Genomic DNA, 23,666 nt, shown 5'->3' with positions numbered 1-23,666 from the left:
CAACGGTCCATAGGGGTGGCTCTTTCTTCCCGCGGCGTTTCTTACAGGGACGACAGAGGATGAGATGGCTGGATGGCATCACTGCCTTGATGGACGTGAGTCCGAGTGAACTCCGGGAGTTGGTGATGGACAGGGAGGCTTGGCGTGCTGCGATTCATGGGGTCGCAAAGAGTCGGACACAACTGAGCCACTGAACTGAACTGAACAGGGAACTAGATCTCACACATTGCAACTAAGACCTGGCACAGCCAAATAAATAAAAATAAATATTAAGCCCCCCAAAGACTTGCTGTGAAACAATGTCAAGAGAATGAGAAGACAACCACAGACAAGGAGAAAATATTTGCAAAACACACACCTGATAAAAGTCTCTTCTCCAAAATACACAGAGTATATACAAGATGGGAGAAACGGTCAAAAGAAAACAAAGTAGCTCTTAAAGTTTAACGAAGAGAAAACAAGCCAATTAAAAAAATGGGCCAAAGATAGGAACAGACCCTGCCTCACTGAAGAAGATATATAGATGGTAAATAAGCACATGAAAATGTGCTCAACATCATATGTTATTAGGTAATTGCAAATAACAATGAGACACCACTGGATACCTATTGCAACTGCTAAAATTCAAAAACCTTGTTATACCAAATGCTGGAAAGGATGTGGAGCGAGAAACTCTCATTCTTTGGTGGGAATGCAAACTAGTACAGCCACTTTGAAAGAGAGTTTGTCAGTTTCTTACAAAACTAAACACATTCTCACAAAACAACCCAGCAATCATTTTCTCTGGTATTCACCCCAATGAACTGAAAAATGTTTAAGATCACAGAAAAACCTGCACACAGATGTTTTTTAGCAGCATTATTCATGACTGCCAAAACTTGGAAGCAACCAACATGTAGAAGAATGGAAAAAAAACTGTGGTACATTGAGAAATGAAATACTATTTGGTGTTAAAAAGAAATGCTATCAACCCATAAAAAGATCTGGAGGAAGCTTCAATGCATATTACTAAGTGAAAGACGCCAAACTCAAAAGGCTACACACAGTATGACCCAACTTTACAATACCCTGGAAAAGAAAGAACCATGGAGACAGTTCAAAAGGATCAGGGACTGTTAGGGGTTGCTAGATGCATGACTCGGAGAAGGCAATGGCACCCCACTCCAGTACTCTTGCCTGGAAAATCCCATGGACGGAAGAGCCTGGTAGGCTGTAGTCCATGAGGTTGCTAAGAATTGGACACGACTGAGCGACTTCACTTTCACTTTTCACTTTCATGCATTGGAAAAGGAAATGGCAACCCACTCCAGTGTTCTTGCCTGGAGAATCCCAGGGATGGGGGAGCCTGGTGGGCTGCCGTCTATGGGGTCGCACAGAGTCGGACACGACTGAAGCAACTTAGCAGCAGCAGCAGCAGATGCCTGAATAGACAGAGCACTGAGGATTTATGGGAAGTGAAACTACTCTGTAAGATACTATAATGGGGCATCCATATTATTCAACAATTTTCATATCTAAAAGAATGAACTACACCAAAAATGAGCACTGATATCAAATATGAACTTTGGGTGATAATGTGTCGATGCATGTTCGTTTATTATAACATTTGCTCTGCTATGGGATGCTGATAGCAGGAAAGGTTGTGCAAACCAAACAGGATGGAATGTGGGAAATCTCTGTGCTTCAGCTTAATTGTCTTGTGAATCTAAAAATGTTGTAAGACCTAAAATTTTCAAAAGAAAGAAACAGGAATAAGGAACAAATGCATGCTACAACATTGATAAATCTTTTAAACATTATGCTACACAAAAGAAGTCCCTCATAAAAGACCACATATATTAACAAGCTCAAAACAGGCAAACCCGTAAGACAGAATAATAAATTATTGATTACCTAGAGGTGTGGGACTGGGTAATGTCAGGGACAAGAAGTGACTGCTCATTTAGTTTTCTTAGGGTATTGAAAATGTTCTGAAGTAGATTGTGGGATGGTTGCACAACTCCATGAATATAGTAAAAGCCACTGAATTATATATTTTAAAGGAGTGTATTTTATGTTATGTGTACGTATCAAGAAAGATGTTTAAAAAAAGAATATGAGCAGATTTGTGTTTTAATACTACACATTTGCAGTTGATAATAAGGACATTTGCAGGTCACATTTCCACATCTTAAACTCCTTATAGCATAGACAAATTGATAAGAAAGGAAATTTCAGTATATCAAATAAAAGATAATATGACCATATCCGAAGGGTATTCAAACTAGGATATTAATCATCAAAGATCAAATTCTGCTTTTCCAAGTGTTATTATAAAATTAAAATAACAAGTCCTGTTTCTGCTCAGAATTACTCATACATCATGCTACAATAGGCACAGACTTCTGGAAAATTTATCAGAGGTCACGGTTATGAGACATTTTTCCACAGCAAGTGCCCATATGATTGTCTTGAATTACTTTCATACCTCAGTCTTTTACATAACATTTAATCATTTCATTTCAGAAAAATTTACAAATGTCAACTTTCATTTTGACTCCTCAAATATTTTATGATGCAATATTACATAGCCATGATTTTTATATATTTGAAGGGGCAGTCATGATTTATATATATTAAAATTGCTGGTTTATTTTTAATTCAAATTTAACAGTGAAATGTAAATACAAGTTTTGACAAAGGAAATGAGTTCCAATCAATGTATACACCTATGAAATGAACATCCAAGTAAAGATATAAAATATTTCAATTACCCTAGAAAGTTTTCTCATGCCAATCCCTGCTATGTTCTGATTTCTATCACCATAAATTAGTTTTGCCTGTTCTTGAATTTCTTATGATTAAATTAGTATGGCATGTAACCATTTCTGTCTGGTTTCTTTCATTCAACATGTTTATGAGTATCTTATTCAGCTGAAGCTGCCATAACAAAATATCTTAGACTAGGTAACTTAAACAACAGAAATTTATTTTCTCACAGTTATGGAGGCTGGAAAGTCCAAGGTCAAGATGCCAGCAGGTCTTACAAGGGAGAGCTCTTGCCTTGGGTTGCAGACGGCCACCTTCTCCCTCTGTTCTCACACCACCTTTCCTTGGTTCATGCAGGAAATAGAGACACGAGGGGAGAGAAAGAACTCTTCCTATTCTTACAAGGCCACCAATTCTACTGAATTAGGAACCCAGCCTTATGACATGTAGCCTTAAGTACTTCATAAAAGCCTTATCTCATATATAACCTATCACATTAGGAGTTATGACATTAACATATGAATTTGGTGGGAGAGCAGGAAATGATTCAGTCAATAGCAATGAGATTCATATTATTAAATGTATCAGTATTTACTTCATTTTTATTGAATAGTGTTCCATTATGTGAATATACAGATTGTTTGCAGTGATAGTAATTTTGATAGTTTTCTGTTTGAGTTATTTTGAGTAAAACTACTTCAACATACGAATATTTGTGAATATGTTTCATTTCCCTTGGGAAAATATCCAAGAACTACTAGAACACAGGATAGGTACATATTAAATTTCACAAGAAACTGCCATTTTCTCCAGAGTGACTATAAAATTTTATGCCCATGAGCAATGTTTGAGAATTTCAGCTACTTTCCAATCTTGACAACATTCATTTCAGCCATTCTAACTGGTGGGAAGAGGTATTTCAATGTTGTTTTCATTTGCATTTCTTTGATGGCTAATGATGTTAAACAGCTTTTCATGTGCTTATTTACTGTTTACCTCCTTTTGTGAATTATACATTGAAATCTTTTGTCTATCTTAACTAGGCTATTTGAAAAATGGATTTGCTGGAGCTCTGTATATATTCTATGAGCTTCCCAGGTAGCTCAGTGATAAAGAACCAGTCCAAGGAGTCACAAAAGAGTAGGACAGGACTTAGTACTAAACAACAACTGTATACATTCTAGTTCCAAGTCCATTGTCAGATACACTGCATATACCCAGTCAGTGGAGTGCCTTTATATTTTGTTTATTTTCCTCTTATTTTATTTTCATTTGCTATGAAGAAATTTCTAATTTTAATGAGGTTTAATTTTTCAAATTTTTCTTATATCCTTAGTGATTTTTTTTTTTTTTAATCTTTAGGAAATCTCTGCATGCCCCAAGGTTGTGAATATATTCTACCTGTCCTACAAGTTTCAGAATCTTTGCTTTTATGTCTGCACTTGTAATTCATTTCAAAATAAATTTTGTTATGGTATGAAGTAGATGGCCAAAGTTCTTTCTTTTTCTATATATTTATCCAATTGTTTCAGCACTAATCCTTGAAAATGTTTTCCTTACTATATCAAAGTGCCTTGAAGCTTTTGTTGCAAACTAACTGACCAGATATATTTCTGGACTTTAATCCATTCCATTGATTTGTTGGTCTAGTTTTATGTCAATACCACAGTCTTGTTATAGCCTTATGGTAAGTTTTGAAACGAGGGATTGTAATTCCACAGACACTGTCCTTTTCTCAGATGATTTTGGTCATTCAAGGTCATGATTTCCATATAAATTTTAGAATCAGCTCATCAATTATTTTTCTAAAGCCCATTACGAACTTGATTCAATTGTACTGAATCATATAGATCTAATTTAATAATATTTTGTTAAGAACACATATATATATGTTCATGAGGGGTATTCATCTGTGATTTTTTTCTTTTAATGTCTTTGTCAGGTTTCAATATCAGAACCATGCTGGTCTCAAAGCAATCTGAGAAAATTTCCCTTTTCTCTATTTTCTGAAACGGTGTGTTACATTGTTGACAGAGTTCACCACTGAAACCTTGAACCTAAAATTTTCTCCTGGGGAAGAATTTTGTTTATGAATTCAGTTTCTTTTATATATATACATATATAATTATTTTTTCTTGTTTTATCTCTGGTATGATGTGTTTCGCCAGGATTTTTTCCCATTATATCTGAGTTAAATTTACTTGCAATGTTCTTTTGTTATCCTTTATGTCTGTAAGATTTATGGTGAAGTTTGATCCTGTCTTTCCTCTGTATTAATAATATTGGTAAACTGCATTTATATACCATTTTTTGGGGTCAGTATTACTAAGAATTTATCAGTTTCAGCACTGCTAATATTCTGCTAGCCTTTTTTTTCTATTTCATTAATGGTATTTCATTACCAACCTTATCTGTATTATTTCCTTCTTTCAACCTGCGCTGCTGTGCTAAGTCACTTCAGTCATGTCTGACTCTGTGGACCTTATGGACTGTAGCCCACCAGACTCCTCTGTCCGTGGGATTTCCCTGGCAAAAATACTTCAGTGGGTTGCCATGCTCTCCTCTAGGGGATTTTCATGACCCAGCGATCAAAGCTGGGTCTCCTGCATTGGCGGGTGGATTCTTTACCACTGAGCCACCAGGGAAGCCCTCTTTCAATCTATTTGAATTCAATTTGTATTTATTTTCTAGCTTTTTGAGGTAGAAACTTATATCAATAATTTTAAAAATTCTTTTGTTTAAAACTCGAGTTTCCTTTAAGCAATATTTTGGTTATATTACCCTAAATTTTGTATGTTGTATCTTCGTTCTTTTAGTTTGAATTATTTTCTAAGCTCCATTTTGATTTTTCATCTGTGTGTTAAGAACTAATTATCAAATTTTGGAATTTTCCTACTTGTCTTATTGATATATAATTTAATCCTGTTGTGATCCAAGTACAGAAAGTTGGCTCAGCATACAGGTTATTTTGATGAACATTCCATCAGCACATGAAAATAATGTCTCTGCATTGTTGAAGTACACTGAAAACTGCAACCTACAATAAATGTTAATAGTAATGTTCAAGCCTTCCATATCCCTACTGATTTTCATCTACTTTTTCTATCAATTACTGACAGAAATGTATTAAATATCCAACTATGATTAGCCAGCTGTCTATTTTTTTAATTTTGTCAGTTTTTACTTCAAATATTTTAAAATGCCTACATATTTACAATTGTTATGTCTTTCTAATGAATGTGCTTTTCATCATTGTGCTGTAGGAACATTCTTGTGCCTACTTTTGGCATGTAATGTATTTCCCATCCTCTTAATTTTACCTGAGAAATGAAAGAAAGTGTTAGTCGCTCAGTTGTGTCCGACTCTTTGTGACCTCATGGTAGCCCACCGGACCCCTCTTTCCATGGAATTCTCCAGGCAAGAATACTGGAGTGAGGTGCCATTTCCTTCTCTAGGGAATCTTCTCAACCCAGGTATCGAACCCAGGGCTTCTGCACTGCAGGCAGATTCTTTACCATCTGAGTTGCCAGGAAAGCCCATTTGTAGGTAGACTGTAATAAGCTAGGGAGATACTGCTTTACTCCTAAAGGCAAGCATTAAAAATAAATAAATAAATAAATAAATAAGAGCTTTAGCTTAAAAATTAATAGAAAACATTACAAAATACTAAAATATATTCAGCTAAGGAGGAACAATGGAATACAAGGCAGCTGGGACAAATATTAATAGAAAACAAACAGTGTGACATTCAATTTAAAACTAAGCATATTAATAATTACATTAAGTATAAATGTAATTTATACTTACTAATTAAAAGGAAGACATCATCAGCCTGGATAAATAAGCAAGATTCATATGCTGACTGTAAACTTTATAGCTTAAAGATCACGTAGGTCAAATTCCTTTTAATTTCACCTACCTGATCTTTAAACCTTAAACTCTGTTATGAATAGAAGCAGAACATTCTGATGTTAAATTTTAAAACTTTGTTGACTATGTGAAAACTGCCCGTATAAGCAAGTAAGCCTATATAATATTAACATAAGTGGATATTTTAATTTGTATGTATTCCACAGTTAGTGTTTGGCAACCCACTCCAGTATTCTTGCCTGGAAAATCCCATGGACAGAGGAGCCTGGTGGGCTACAGTCCACGGGGTAGCAAAGAGTCAGATAGGACTGAGCAACTTCACTTTCTTAAGGCTTAGGAATCTGACTCTTGTGTACCAATCATGCAATCTAAGTAATTTTGCTTTGCAAGGATCTGTGTTCTTTTCTATTGAGCAAGAATAATTATATTGTCTACTCCATGGTACTTTTGTGACTAAGTAATGTACACAAAGTACCTAATGCAGTGCACTGCATACTGTAATGCATTTAAATGTTAATATTATTATGTTTCATATATATATATATATAAATACCTAGAAAGTACATCACTGAACATCAAAAGTAACTATTTCTGGGTAACATTTATTTACTTATTTTGACCTCTGTAATGCCATGTCCTTTAAATGAATATCTACCTTTTAATAAACAAATACTTTTTTCAAGAAAATTTGATATTGAAAGTCCCTGAAATTTTCCTCATTGACTTACAGTTCAGTTCAGTTCAGTTGCTCAGTCGTGTCCGACTCTTTGTGACCCCGTGAATTGCAGCACGCCAGGCCTCCCTGTCCATCACCATCTCCCTGAAGCCATTGACTTATAAGTGCCAACAATTTTCCCCCAAAGAATCATTCTTTGCTCAAATTTTTAAAATTCTCCACTTATCAGGAAGATAATGAATAATATAATCATCTTGACAGTATGCATATCTGAACATTCAGTAACACAGAAATGCTAAGATTCTGAAGCTATTATAAGGCCAGTAATGAGCACATATGACTTTTCTTACTTTTTTTTTTAACTGAGAATTATTTAAACTCCTGATTATTAGGGAAAGCAATTATATAATAAATAAATATATAAATGTGTATATTATGAAGGCATTGCACTTTATGGTTGTAAAGGGTATTTTAAACAAAGATGGGATTTCTAAAGAAACAACCATGACTGTCCCTTGGTGGAAAAGGGAATAGCTTTATGATTGAATAATTAAAATTTATTGTAAAAAGAATGTTACTTCTGTGATTTTTTTCCATGTATTATCTTAGGATTTTCTTTCTATTGGTTAAAAGCTTTTATATTGGAGGATAACTTCTCTCACATTTGTAATTTTCTTTAATAAACAGGGCTACGTGGAGCTTGTTTGTCCTTTTGGTGTTTATATATGTTCAGAGAAACATCTCCATCTTAAACTACTTTCTACAAAAGATGTCCTTAACTCAGAAACCAAGATGTTAGGAATCAAATGAGATTAAATATTAACAATGCTATTTGAGAGTCTGGGCTTCCCTGGTGCTCAATGGTAAAGAATCTGCCTGCCTGTGTAGGAGACATGGGTTCATTTCCTGGGTCAGGAAGATCCCTTGGAGAAGGAAATGGCAACCCACTACAGTATTCTTGTCTGGGAAATCACACGGACAGAAGAGCCTGCTGCTGCTAAGTCGCTTCAGTCGTCTCCAGCTCTGTGCGACCCCATAGATGGAAGCCCACCAGGCTCCCCCGTCCCTGGGATTCTCCAGGCAAGAACACTGGAGTGGGTTGCCATTTCCTTCTCCAATGCATGAAAGTAAAAAGTGAAAGTGAAGTTCCTCAGTTGTGTGGGCTACAGTTCATGGGGTTGCAAAAGAATCAGACATAAGTTAGTGATGAAACAACAACAATTTGAAAGTTTTAGATCATAAATGTCCAAAGTCCATATAATGAAGACAAGAACATCAGACTGTAGCCTGGGAAAAAATAGGAAAGAACCCTGCCCCCCTTCTCTCTTGATATTTTTGCTTTTATTATTAGATATGAATTATCTAAACTGTCAGAAGATAAAGTAACATATTATAATATGAAAGTGCATATAGCCTGCATAAGTTTTGAAAAGTGTTTACTTCTTTGACCTAGTCTTGGAATCATATTCCCATTATATCATATCATATTCCCATTATAAACTGGGATTCATGGGGGCTGATAAAGTCGTTGTTTCTACAAGCCAGGTATTATCTTCTCTATGCTACAGAAGGGCCTAAGAATGTCCATGATTTTAATCAGGGAGGCAGTAACCTGGTAACAAAAATAAATACAGGAGAAAATCAGATATAAGTTTTCAGCTTTTCATACTTTTTCTTTTAAAAGTTTTCATATTTCAAATTGCTTAAAATAATTTCTTTAGTCAAGTTATTAGAAGAATTCGAACATTATAATGTTCTCTTAAACTGAGGGTACTGTCTTAAAAAGGAAAAAAGGGCCAAGATTCCTTCTAAGACATTATAAAAATTAGTAAAAATTTAGGTTCATGAAACATAATCTTTTGAAAAAGCTGCTTGTGATTTTTTAAAAGTTTATTTTATTTTTAGTTGAAGGATAATTACTTTACAATGTTGTGACAGTTTCTGCCATACATCAACATGAATCAACCTTAGGTACATATACGTTCCCTCCTCCTTAAACCTCCCTCCCACCCCCCTCCCTTTCCCACCTCTTTAGGTTGTCACAGAGCACTGGCTTTGGGTTCCCTAGTTGCTTGTGAATTTTAAAAGAAAGGAAAACATTAGGACTTGAATATCAAGTAGAGAATACTTGTTGAAATTATATCTAAAAATGTGGAGTGTATCTAGATTAAATATTTATGACAAAAGGTAATAAATCCTTAAGGACAAGATCTTATGGTCTCATTATCCTTTTTAAATGTACTCAACCTCATGTGTTCCTTGAAGACAGGAAAGGAACTGATATAAAAATGATATGAATTACAGCAACAAACCTTTTTTTTCCTAGGTCTAATCCTTTATCAGATACACTGAGCAATTTACATAAACTATTTTACTTAATCTTCATAAAATCCTATGATATAAGTATTGTTATAATTCCTATTTTTCTGACGATGAATCTGACATTTGGAAGAAGGAAGTTACTGTTCTCAAATCAATAATAAAAAGCAACAGTGACACCTATAAATAGGACTACCTGAAAACAAAGCTAGTACATGCTATTGTTATTTCTAACACTATGTTCAATTATCTTCCATAAAATTAATTTCATAAGGTTAATTTCAATCTTGTTTATGATATTAATAATATTCTGTGTTAAAGTCTTTAAATACAGAGTATCCAAACAAATGTCAGTGATTAATGAGTAAATATGACAGCACTTGAGATGAAAGATAGTTGGCCTAACAAACCCCCTTCTGATAATTCTTGAAAAACTAAGTTTTAAAGAAATTATAATTTTATATGGAATTTTAAGTTTCTATTCCAACATAAGCAAATTCATTCTATACCAACATAAGGCACTCAATCATCTTTTGCAAAAAGCAACTAACTGAAAAATTGAAAAGTAAAATATAAGTCATCAAATCTAATTTACCTCCATTACAACACTGTCATATTTTTTTCCATTGTGGACTTTAGCACTTTTTTATTTAAAGCTTTAGAACAGTTTTCAAACAAAAATACATTCATTACTATTAAGAATATTTCCTGTCTGGAATTACTGAAGACTATTGAAAAAGAAAATTATATTTCCACTCCAAAAGAAAGTCATATACAGGACCAGTTTAAACATTTTGAATTTTGAAAAACGTGCCTATAAAAGTTTAAAACATTTGGATAAAATTTCATTTCAAAAAAAATGACTGTTTTCTGATATTGAAAACTGGTAAATTTTAAGAGCACTCTTCTGTTAATGCATATTTAATGTTCAACTTCAATAATTTTAAGGTTTCTATTTAAAGATAATTTTAAAAAGATATCAGTAGTATTATAACATGAAAATCTAAATAGATCACTATAGTTATACAAGAATTTTCAAGCAATTCAGAAAAAAGTTGTAATGCCCCTATAATATCTATTGTTTTTTACATTAAAATGCAAATAATTGCTGAATTAATCACACTTATTTGCACATTTTCAACCACAAGAAAAAAAATACAATAAAGTCATGAATTTTGTATCAGTTTCAAATGGCTCTGACACAGAGTACAAATTTTATTCAAATTCAGTCAAATTATATAAAAACCATTACCACGGCTAAACAAATTATCTTGAAGTATAACATCACCATTTTATTAAGTATCTGAAATAGGCAAGTTTATTTCAAAAGCAACAAAACCCTAAAATTATTTAATACTGATTTTCAATTTGGTTGTGATTTGTTTATATAATGAATTAACGTAAAACCATTGGAATTGTGGTCTTTCAAATATGTTCATACTTCTCAATATAATTTAAAGAGTTTTTGAAGGTCATAGATTTTTCAACACATTTATGACTTTACTTACACATAAGTATGTAAACACAGAACATAAATTTCTAGTTCTTCTGTATTTCCTCCTTGTCTCTCCCTCCTCCTAGTCCTTCTTTCAGCTCAACATTTACTGGTGGGCATTTATGTGTAAGTACAAAACATTTCTGTTTTCCTCCTAAAAAACATTTACATGGAAGAAAATTAAAGAGTCGAATAATTTCCTCTGTAGCCTTAACCAAATCGGATAATGTTTGTCCTTGGTTAAATATCCATGTTAAAAACTGATGCAATATCTTGTAGTGATCCAGCAAATGCTCTGACTTGCAAATACATTTGTGGTTTTACATTCTTTCTCTTCATGCCTTTGGTTTTACTGTTTTGTGGGAAATTTTTACTGTCAATAGGCAGTTTCCCAATGGTAAAGAAAGTTATTTTCTTTTTCCTTTGCTTCTAACTAGACAACATGTATGTAAAATGATATGAATTTATTTGGATGGAAAGGTTTACATATAAATTCCAGTGTCTTCTTCCAAATACTTTTGTTAAGCATGACAAAAAGAAATAAAGTAATGGCACCTTTTCAGTGAATACTTCATTTTTATTCCCAAAGCAGGCCTATGTGACAGAAATATTGCTATCTGCACTTTACAATGAATTACTTGTAGTTCAGGTGACAAAACTAACAAGAGGCAGCATGAGAGCTGAAGCCAGTCTTAAGAGTTCTAGCCCACTATATGCACCACCTAACAATATGACTCATGCTTTTGCAAAATAATCAGTGAAAAGCTATGACCTAAACATGGAAAAGCACATTAGCTTATAATGTTTATGTCAAAAATTTATAACATTTCGAAGCAAGAAAGACATATTAAAAGAACCTCTTGATGAAGGTGAAAGAGGAGAGTGAAAAAGCTGGCTTAAAGCTCAACATTAAAAACTAAGATCACAGCATCCAGTCCCAACCCTTCATGGCAAATAGATGGGAAAAAGATGGAAAAAGTGACAGAGTTTATTTACTTGGACTCCAAAATCATGGCAGATGGTTACTGTAGCCATAATATTGATACATTTGCTCCTGGGAAGAAAAGCTATTACAAATCTAGACAGGGTATTAAATAGCAGAGATATCACTTTGCTGACAAAGGTCCATATAGTAAAAATTATGGTTTTACCAGTAGTCATGTATGAATGTGAGAGCTGGACCATAAAGAAGGCTGAGCACTAAGGAACTGATGCTTGTGAACTGTGGTGCTAGAGAAGACTCTTGAGAGTCCCTTGGATAACAAGGAGCTCGAACCAATCAATCCTAAAGGAAATCAATCCTAAATGTTCAAATTGGAAGGACTGACGCTGAAGCTGAAGCTCTAATACTTTGGCCACCAGATGCTAAGAGCCAACTCATTGGAAAAGACCCTGATGCTCAGGGAAGATTGAGGGCAAGAAGAGAAGCGGATGACAGAGGATGAGATGGTTGGATGGCATCATGCACTCAATGCAAACTCCAGGAGGCATGAAGAACAGGGAAGCCTGGTGTGCTGCAGTCCATGGGGTTGCAAAGAGTTGGACACAACTGATCAACTGAACAACAACAACAAATCTATACATATACTAAGAGCAGCTCTCTCTCAAATAAAGGAATTTTCACACAGATGTACAAGTAAGATGAAAGACAATTATCAATAATTTGCTTATAGGTTTAAGTTTTCTTTTCAAACTACTGACTTCATTCTGTTATGCTGATCTACTTTCCCCAATGGAAAATTTCTTAAAGGAAAAAAGCAATATTCTTCATTAAATACTATAAAAGTAAATCATGTAGGATAGCATATACTTTTGGTGATAGACAAGTTTATATTTATTTAGAAGGCAATCTCTATATACAAACCTTAGTTATCATCTGCAAATGTTCTGATATTTTTGAAAAGAGACACAAATGAAGAGCAAAGAGTATGAAATACAAATACAGTTCCAAATATTAAAGAAGTACTTCTAGGAGGCAGCGAAGGAGGCTTGTGAGTCACATCTAACGAAAGCAAGGTAAGAATCCTAAAGAGTTAATGTTAAGATAGAAACTCATCAGAACCATGTTCTCAGGTCCATGCTAGAATCATTTCCTAACATGTAACTTTGGTGGCTTCAAAATCACTGCAGATGGTGACTGAAGCCATAAAATTAAAAGACACTTGCTCCTTGGATGAAAAACTATGACCAATCTAGACAGCATATTAAAAAACAGAGACATTACTTTGCCGACAAAGACCCATCTATTCAAAGCCATGGTTTTTTCAGCAGTCATGTATGGATGTGAGAGTTGGACTACAAAGAAAGCTGAGCACCAAAGAATTGATGCTTTTGAACTGTGGTGTTGGAGAAGACTCGGGAGAGTCCCTTGGACTGCAAGGAGATCAAACTAATCAATCCTAAAGGAAATCAGTCCTGAATATTCATTGGCAGGATTGATGCTGAAGCTGAAACTCCAGTAATTTGACTACCTGATGTAAGGAGCTAACTCATTAGGAAAGACCCTGATGCTGGGAAAGATTGAAGGCAGGAGGAGAAGAGGACGACAGAGGATGAGATGGTTGGATGGCTTCACCGACTCAATGGACAAGAGTCTGAGCAAGCTCCAGGAGTTGGTGATAGACAGGGAAGCCTGGCGTGCTGCAGTCCATGGGGTTTCAAAGAGTCGGACAGGACTGAGCAACTGAACCTAACTGAACTGAATTTTTCTACCTTAAGCCGTTCATTTTTTTAAGTGCTCCTCTAAATAAGATATCAGGAAGAAAGAGATAATAAGGTAATACAAACTGCATCACCCAGAGCTTTTTAGCAAGAGTTTTCCTTATCTCCAGGAAACTGTTCAAAAGAATTTGGTTAACTCAGATACCTCTATTCCATGTACTTTCTGTTGTAAAAGTTAGACTTTCTAATATTTTATTCCTCTTGCCTCAGGATATATCACATCAAACAAAAGAATGCATTGACCATATGGGCTTCCTTGGGTGCTCAGACAGTAAAGAATCCACCTACAATGCAGAAGACTGGGGTTCAGTCCCTTTGTCTGGAAGATCCCCTGGACAAGGAAATGGCAACCCACTCCAGTATTTTTGCAGGGGAAATCTCATGGAAGAGAAGGTTGGTGGGCTACAGTCCATTGTGTCACAAAATGTCAGACATGACTGAGTGACTAACACTTTGACTTCACACACTAAGATTAGAGTTCCTCACTATATGTTCTGAACAACACCTGCAACAGAATCTCTTGCAAGATGGCAGGAAGGGCAATTATGTTGAAAAACGTTGAGTCGTGGGCTGTATCCAAATCTAATGAAACAAAAATTGGGGATAAAAGCCACAGGACTTGGCATTTAATAACCTTCTCAAATGATTTTTAAGCAAAACAAGTCTTAAGAATCATCCCTGAAGAGTCGAGTTTATGAAACATATCTGCATTTGTGCAAATTTGACCTCCCAAGAATGTGCAGAGTCACTGTCAGTGGAAACATTAACAATCCTATGAATGAATTAATGGACTCATTGAGAGCTAAAGCAAAGTTCTACAGGATATTTGATTTCTATGTAGATGCCAATATTCACTAGATTCACTCTTCTTTCACAGCCTAAAGAGGTCAGTGTTAGTTGCTCAGTCGTGTCCGACTCCCTGCAACCCAACGGACCGCAGCCTGTCGGGTTCCTCTCTCCATGGAATTTTCCAGACAAGAATACTGGAATGGGTTGCCATTTCCACAGAGGGCACAATATTCTTAGTGCTGTTTATTAATATGTGCTAGCACTGTTCACATACCAGATGTGTGATAGTTGCTGAATGGAAGAATGTGTTTCAGTGGATTTTCTCAAATGTTTTCACTATAATCCAGAAAGACAAGGACTGTGCTATTAATCCCACTCAGGTTACACTTTAAACCAAGTTCACTTGGCATTTGTGCAGGCAATGATGGTACAAAAGCAAGATGAAGTCAGAATTCAGAAATACAGGACAAACTCTATAGCAGAAGTATTTCATGGAATTTCTTTTACAATATATCCCATGGCTTAACAGGAGGAAATCTTCATTATTCAGCATGTGAAAAAGATTTTCACACATCTGTGTACATGCATCTTAGCTCTTCAATTGTACTAATTAATTTAGTGAACATTTAAAACGATATGTGCCAATTTTCTATAATGTTTGATTAATATTGCCAGTGTAATTACTGGCATTTTTGAGACTATCTAATATTTTTAAATGAGAGCTACTTAAATTGAGAGGTGTGGAAGGTATTTTATTCAGTATGTTCTAAATTTAGAATACTAACTTCAGAAGTGCTCAAAATTGCTGTCTTAACATCCACTAATTTGGATATTTTAATCTCAAATATGTACTAATTCTGTATTAAGTTACTTTTGTATATGCTGAATTAATTTCTAAACCATATTTAAAGCAATCTTGTAGACAGTATTAAAGGATCCATAAACATAATTTTGGAAAGTCCTGATACTTTTTAAAAGAAAAATTTCTACAAATAATATCATTTTAAAATTATAAGTTTTCTGACAACCTGATGTTCCCAATAATCAATATGCAAAAGAAATGAAGTTTTAAAGAATGTCCCCCTGTGATTTAGACTATATCATATGCTTTAGATTATTAAAATACAGGTATAGAGATAGGTAGACATATCCTTTTTTAAACATTTAAAGGCCCTCTCCATTTTTTTCTTTAACATCAATGAGTGATAGTATCCATTTCTCATTAATTGAAATGCATGTTTTTATTCTGCAAATATGAGTGGTCTGTTTTAAGAAGCATCCAATTAAAAAAATAATAATTTGTCAAACTTTTGACAAATAAGTCCTTCCAGAAAATTAAGTTTATATCTTACATAATTTGGCAAGATACTCCCAAATGAGTTTTAGAAATTCAATTACTGTATTCTGCAAAGAATACCAGAATAATTATACTTGGTTTTAATTATTAAATTTAAAATAAATAAAATATATTTGCAATCACCTTGTTTTTGGCAAAACAGTTTTAATTTTGATATGATTATATATAAGCTAAGACCAGGAACTATAAAGCATGACTAAAGCTGTTTTTCTTTTTTAGCCTCTCTGGAAAGTGATTTTTAGATATTTGTCTCATCATCAATTCAGAGAAAAATCTAAGAGAAAGCTTTTTAAAGTAATACCATACTAAAATGTGCAAAAAAGTAGCTTTCAAAAAGTTCTGATGACATTTAAAATGAGGATAAATTATATACAGAATAATCAAACACATAACTGCAATGAAAGTCCCATCAAAAATAAAATGAGAATTCCATGTAATATAATGAAAATAGACTCACATTTACAAGCTGAAATATCTTTTAAACTAATGAGGTTCCTTAAATCTTGTATGCAAATGAATGGAGTAAAATATACAGGTATTTGTTTCACCACTTTTGAGAAGTTATTCACTTTAATAACTCTAAAAATAATGTGAATATTCTTCCTCATTCTATTAATTGTGATCAATTCTAGCATAATTATTGAAATATTTGACAACATCTTATATTTGAAGTTGAAAACTACTTAATTTGAGATGAATTGGCAGATATCTTATTCAACCTTTTCTATAATTACAGCACCAACTTCAGAGTTGCTTAAAATTGTTGTATCTTAAAATTTCACAAGTTTGGATATTTTATTCTCTGCTATATATTAATCCCAGGCTTTCCAGGTGGCATAGTGGTAAAGAGTCCACCTGCCAATGCAGGAAACACAAGAGACATGGGTTTGGTCCCTGGGTCAGAAAGATCTCTTGAAGGAGGTAATGGCAACCCACTCCAGTATTCTTGCCTGAGAAAACCCCAAGGACAGAGGAGTCTAGTGGCTACAGAGCATAGGGTGGCAAAGAGTCGGACACAGCTGAGCACACACACTTCTATATCTTAATTCCATACTAAAAGCTACTTTTATATCATGAGTTTTTAAATAGCATTTTAAGTAATTATAGAAAATAATCTACTTAAAATTATAGATATTGTTTTATGTTTCACTTGTCTAGTACACTTAGAAAAGAAATTCACAAATACACAACTGTGAATAATTAAATATTAGCATATATTAATAATAATAGATTCCTTAACAAACAAAACAAGGGCCGACATTTTACTCAGGAATAATCTTCTCTTATGTTAACATTGACTAATAACTATGTTTTTTACTTATTTATCAGTGCACAAAGTATATAGACTGCTTCCCATGCATAATAAATAAAACTTTCAGCCAGTTACAGTATAGTTAACAATCATAAGTTAAACCCTTAAAACACATAAGCTATAGTAAATTCATTCTAAACAATGCTGTAGATTCAAAGATATTTTAAATACCAGATGTGTCTGTTGCAGTTTACAATGATTTCACATGCTAAAATTCGATTTCAAACAAGTTCAAGAACTTGGTATTTATATTTTCCTCAAATATGTACTATCACTTCACTTATGTTTTTCTAGAATCAGAGTTTCAAAATGATTATCTCAAAATTCTTTAATAATAAACAAGATGCAAATCTAATATTAAAAGGACTAGGAAGATAGATACTATAGAGTTTCTAAATTGATTTAGGAATGTTGCATCAATTGATTGGTGTAGGATTTAAAATCCAGTGGAATGCACAAACCTACTGAAGATGCAGTTCTTAAAATTGAGTAATTTAATAACCATTTTATTTCATACCTGTACTTCACATATTTATCTACTACTATATCATGGCTGAAAAATGCTTAGCTCCTTCACTAACTGAAATTATTCATGGACATCTGTTTGATTTCATGTAAGAGATGAGTCATTCACTACATTAGTTAAAGGCATAACTAACATTATAAGTCATGAACCTACATAGACTACTTTGGAAAAAAACTTTGAGTCTACATTTTAAGTAAATATTTCTAAATAATAGAATAATATTAATGAGTAGGAATATTAGGGCCTTAGAGACAAATATATTTCATATTCAAAGAACATTTTACTTAATTGATGAAGTCTCTGGGCACAATAATTTGCTGATAGAGTTTTCTGTATTATGACCTTTGTTCACTGAGACAGCTAGGCAACAGGGTTGTATATGGCATTATTTTAGGGGACATCCAAGTGTGCCTGGAATATTCTATATTATTGCAGAGAAATCTCATAACCTAGAGATAAGTGTTAGTAAACCACCATCTGCCTGTGCTGACATATGCAGATTTCAGAAGGAGAAAAGTCCAAACCTCCAACTACCTCTCATTCTTAAATTTGTCAGACCACAGGCTAAAGTGTCTAAATGAAAAAAAAAAAAAAAAAAAAAACCCGGAGACCCAGCTATTAATTGCTCACATTAGGAAGTCTCCAAAACCCAATCTTTTGGTCTTCATCTTGGGAGACTAGAAACTTCAGAACAGCAGAGCTGAAATACAGGGATGCCAATACCGAGTGGACGCCTGAGTCTCCTTAAAGAATCCCTTGGTGTTACTGAAGCAAGATGAGTTCCTAAGCCACTGCAGTATTCTTGCCTGGGAAATCCCTGTACAGAGGAGCTTGGTGGGCCTCAGGGCATGGGGTTGCAAGGAGTCAGACACGACTGAGCAACTGAACAACAACCACTCTGATAAGACATTCCTGAGGTTCTCAGGAATCTCAGAGTGATTCAGAGAATGCCTGGATTTCTTCAAAAGATACTTTCTGCAAGATAGAGTAAAACTGCCTTCATATGGCTATCAACTGACCATGAGCTGTCATTTAAAGGAAAGGGATGAGACAGAAGGATATCTGTACAACCGATTATCCACATACCGATACATCAACACTGATGTCACACAGGCCACATCCATGAACAGTCACTATTCCAGACTTGCCCCCTTCACTGCTACTGATGAGGGCAAAAGAACAACATAAAGGCAGTGTCATGGAGCACAAGAATCCATTCCTGCATCAGCAAACCTGCAAGGGTCAGGACCACACTCTGCCTGCCAAACTCCACCCACTTATCCTCCGGGACTTAGCAGAGGAACAAGTCTCTCCAGAAAGCATTCCTTGATCACCGGCCCCTACTTCCGCAATGGATGCTATTTCTATGTACAACTCTGTGCTTAACCAAATTAGCACCTGTAGTGAAAACTGAGTGATGTACTTGTATTTTCATTTTGAACACTGGAACATACACAGAAACCACAATTATTTTTACATCCCCAGGACTAAGCTCAGTGCCTAGCATTCAGTAAACGTTTGCTGAACGGAAGTTGGATGAAGGTACAGCCACCGCATCTGGCACATCTGGTGGGAGATGAGATCCCTTAAAAAATACAACGAAACTTAACAGTTCTTTAAAAAAAAAAAAAAAAAGATGGACAGCATGAAGTGAAAATGCCATGACACAGTCTTCTCAATTTTGGAATGAATGCAGTTATTATAACATCAGACAACATCAGTGAACCTGCTATCACTAACTAAATAACACTTTGTAAGCCTATCCTTGGAGACCTATATCATTTATTATAATAATATATTTTACTCCCCTAAACACTTAATACCCAGGAAGCTAGTTTATAAAAAAATCTTTTTAAAAATCTGTATATTTCTGGGGGTCCTTTTTCTATATGTAAAACTTATTTGAAAAATTCAAATGATTTCTATCATTTTTTCATTTCCTAGTATAATGTTACAAAATATTTGAAAATTGTCCAAATTATTTAGAATATAATAGATAACATCACTGAAATGAAAACCCTGTTTTATATGTTGATCATTCACTCTGAAATAAAATTTCATTTCTTTCTTTGAAAATATGGTTTTACAAAAGGAATTTCAATTAAAAAACAAACTACTATGCAGAGATTTCTGATGAAACAAAAATAGACATCTACTTCATTAAAAGATACAAAAGGACTTCCCATATATACATCAATAAGGTTTCCATAAAAGTAATAAGACTATAAGAACACTGAAATCTCTGCAAACTTTCCTGTCATTTATGGAAGACATACAAACATTAATTTACTATCTTCCCCTTTATGTTTAACTTGCTTTTTCTATTGTTTTTTGAAACAATAGGGAGACAGCTTGGAATGAACTCTGAAATAGGTACTCTGGATATACTGTATAGACAGAAGATGTGATCAAGGCAGTAATAATCAGAGAATAAAGCAGACAGATCTGAATTTGTATCACAATTGCGCAGAGAATAAAGATAAGCAGGGAGAAGGTAAGTGCTGCCTATACAAAGCACAAAATACAGTCTGATAAATATTTTACATGCTGAGTAGATTTCAACTTAATTCTCACATGCAACTCCATGAAAGTCTAATGAAAAGTGTGTGTTAAGTGGTTTCTTTCCCTTTTGACAAAACCACTCAAAACCTTTAAAATTTCTAAACCACTACACACTTTTACAATGCCAGAGAAGAAAAAGAGAAATTATTAATTTTTAAAATTACCCAGCAATTCCATTGCATCATCTTCATTATCAATATCTTCTTCTGTTACAGATGGGGTGGGACTATGGACAGACTCAAAAGAATCTTGAGAAAGCATGGCTGCCAGAAGTTTCTTGTGTTGCTGTTGCTGCTGTTTTAGTCCTTTAGTCTTGAGCTCCACCTTTAAGCTGAAGAAATAGTTCCATGTGAATTTTCAATGATGATGACATTATCAGTTAGCTGTGGTAACTAAAGAAAATCTACAAACATATTTTCACTAGATTATTTTGCTTTGCAAATCTATGCATATATTAGCAAAATAATCTAGTGAAAATTTGTTTGTAGATTCTCTAATAAAATAAAAACTCTAAATGTATAATGACTATATATATTGTTGTTGTTTAGTCAGTAAATCATGTCCATTTTTTGCGACCTCATGGACCTCATGGACCACCAGACTACCCTGTCCATGGAATTTTCCAGGCAAGAATACTGGAGTGGGTTGCCATTTCCTCCTCCAGGGCATCTTCCCGACCCAGGGATCAAACCTGCAGGCAGATTCTTTACCACTACTGCTGCTGCTACTAAGTCGCTTCAGTCATGTCCGACTCTGCAACCCCACAGACAGAAGCCCACCATGCTCCCCCGTCCCTGGGATTCTCCAGGCAAGAACACTGGAGTGGGTTGCCATTTGCTTCTCCAATGCATGAAAGTGAAAAGTGAAAGTGAAGTCTCTCAGTTGTGTCCGACTCTTAGCGACCCCATGGACTGCAGCCGACCAGGCTCCTCCGTCCATGGGATTTTCCAAGCAAGAGTACTTGAGTGGGGTGCCATTGCCTTCTCTGCTTTACCACTGAGCCATGTGGGAAAGCCCATTAATATACTCCAGGACTCCACTTTGCTTTGGTCTAACACATAAGTTCTAAACAAGGATCACCTGGAAAAGGACAATTGAAAGTGGCCATCCCCTCTACCTCCTTCCACTGGATGGTCTGCCTTTTGATATCTGCTCTCTTCCTCCTGGCCCTACTCTTTCAGGGGGTTTAACCTTGCTCCCTTTTATTTTACATTCTGGTTGTGAACACAGGTTGGTAAGTGTTAGACTTTTCTCGCCCTGCGTGGTCTCTTTTGTAGGAAAACTGGATGATTCCTCTCTTGAGCTATCTGCTAAGCTTGTTTAGTTCACCACTGAAGCTTAGTAAGAAAATCTGTGCCCTTTGTCTTGACTCTTGATCAGAAATTAAAAGGTTCTCTTGGTATTAAGGCCCAAGTTGTTGAAGAGATCACAAAAAGTTTCACCCTTAATTGCTGCATTTTGATTTATGCAAAAGAGCTCTTTTTTCTTTGTATGTCTAAATGTAATATTTTTATAATTTATTTAGCAAGACATTTATTAACTGCTTGCTATGTACCAAGTATTGTGTGCACTGAGCTGCAGAAATAAGACATATGTCCTTGCCATTCTCTTCACTGTAAAGCAAGTATTGCTTTTCCATAACATCTTATGGGAAAACCTGTACAAACTTTCTGGTCAACCTAATACTTGGAGTCTACAATTTTTGTTTCCATATTGGTCTTGCCCAGTACCTAGCACATTACCTTGTGTTAATTAATGCTCAATAAATATTTAACAAATTCACACTTTCTTTTTGAATCTCATATTTTCTAATAAAATAAGAATTAATTTAAGTAGATGTAATATGAGTCCTCCAACTTGAGAGATGCGAGAATCCAGGGAAATGGAAGATAGGTAGTGAAACGAAAAACGAACGAATAGATTGGAATGTGAATAATGAGGAACAAGCAGCAGATAACAAATATGTAACCAGCCATTCATCAGCTGACAATGCCCAAGACCATTTCATGAACGGTGAAGCGAGTGTTTTCTTTAGTCTCATTAAAATACATGATTTGGTCATGAAGACGGTGGTATGCTACCAGAACGAGATGCAGATTGAATCCAAAAAGCTGTCTAATAACGAGCCCATCAGTCTATGAGTCCAAAGACAACCAGCAATATGTTTCATAAAATGACCATTTGAATCAGGGTATTTCCTAACTAAATAAATGAATACATTCTTAAATGAGAGCAAATTTTTAATATATTAAAACTACCTCATCAACATTCTGAAGTATATGAGAGTTATATACTTTTTTGGTTTTAAAGAGAAATTTGTGAGTTATAAAGTGCAATTTTTGTATGTTTTAGATATTTTGAAGATTTCTGTTTTTTAATTACCTTGGAAAAATCACTTTTGATTAATCACTATTCTTTATGCTAAAAGTCTGCAAGTGAGAATATTTGAGAATAGCAAATAAATTACTAAGTTTGATGTGGTCTCTGCCACATGTGTTATATATTTTCTAACATGCCCACAACAGCCAAAATTAGACAATTTTATGATTATTTCTTTATTCTTGACTTCTTTTTTTAAAAAGTGCCCTCCATCCATTTTCTTCTTTCTTGTTCTGGTTATTTTCCATCATACCTCTTATCACTACTTGAATTTATGGCATAAATTAATATATTTGCTTGTTTGTTGTTTCTTTCTAGCTGCCAACAGAGAAGCTCTAAGACAGGGGAACATTTCTAGGGTTTGTTAACAAATATATCAGAAGCAGTTATGAGCTTTAATGAAAAGGAGCACTGCTTGTGGGAAGTGAATTTAGCTTTCAATATTTAATATATATTTCCAGGTTATAAAATTTTCTATTCATTTTATGGCATATTTACATCTGATAACAATGCTCACAATGAATAAAGTCAATTTATAAGACCTATAATATTTATTGATGTTATTCTTACTTTAATAAAGTGGTTCATCTTAGAGAAGCTTCATTAGGCTTTCAAGGCTTGATAAGCCTATTTAAAAATTCAATTATAATTTAGCAAGTAATTTTAGGAAGTCTATTATCAGCTATTGAAAATTCTAATTAAGATGGCTCAAAATATAAGTATATAGGTTTATTAACTCAATTTTTATTTACATTTATATTATCAATGTGTGATTATTTTTAATAACTCTAAATGTGCAAGGAATATATATGCTTCCCACGAAACACCTAGACAAGCCACAGCAACCAATGTCAAATGGTAGCACATGACAATCGCAGAAAGCATGCAATCGTCCCCTAACACATTCACCTC

General features: G+C 34.4%; 1 protein-coding gene across 1 annotated transcript in view; it reads right to left on the bottom strand.

The window, feature by feature from the left end:
• Positions 1–23,666, bottom strand: part of C14H8orf34 (chromosome 14 C8orf34 homolog) — a 337,954-nt gene that overhangs the window by 188,476 nt on the left and 125,812 nt on the right. The window contains exon 7 of the mRNA XM_052651574.1: positions 20,540–20,706. Coding sequence (XP_052507534.1) covers positions 20,540–20,706 — 167 coding nt within the window. The remainder of the gene's footprint in view (positions 1–20,539; positions 20,707–23,666) is intronic.

The sequence above is a fragment of the Budorcas taxicolor genome, chromosome 14 (genome assembly GCF_023091745.1).
Source record: "Budorcas taxicolor isolate Tak-1 chromosome 14, Takin1.1, whole genome shotgun sequence".
Taxonomy (NCBI): Eukaryota; Metazoa; Chordata; class Mammalia; order Artiodactyla; family Bovidae; genus Budorcas; species Budorcas taxicolor.
This window is presented reverse-complemented; position numbering and strand designations above follow the sequence as displayed.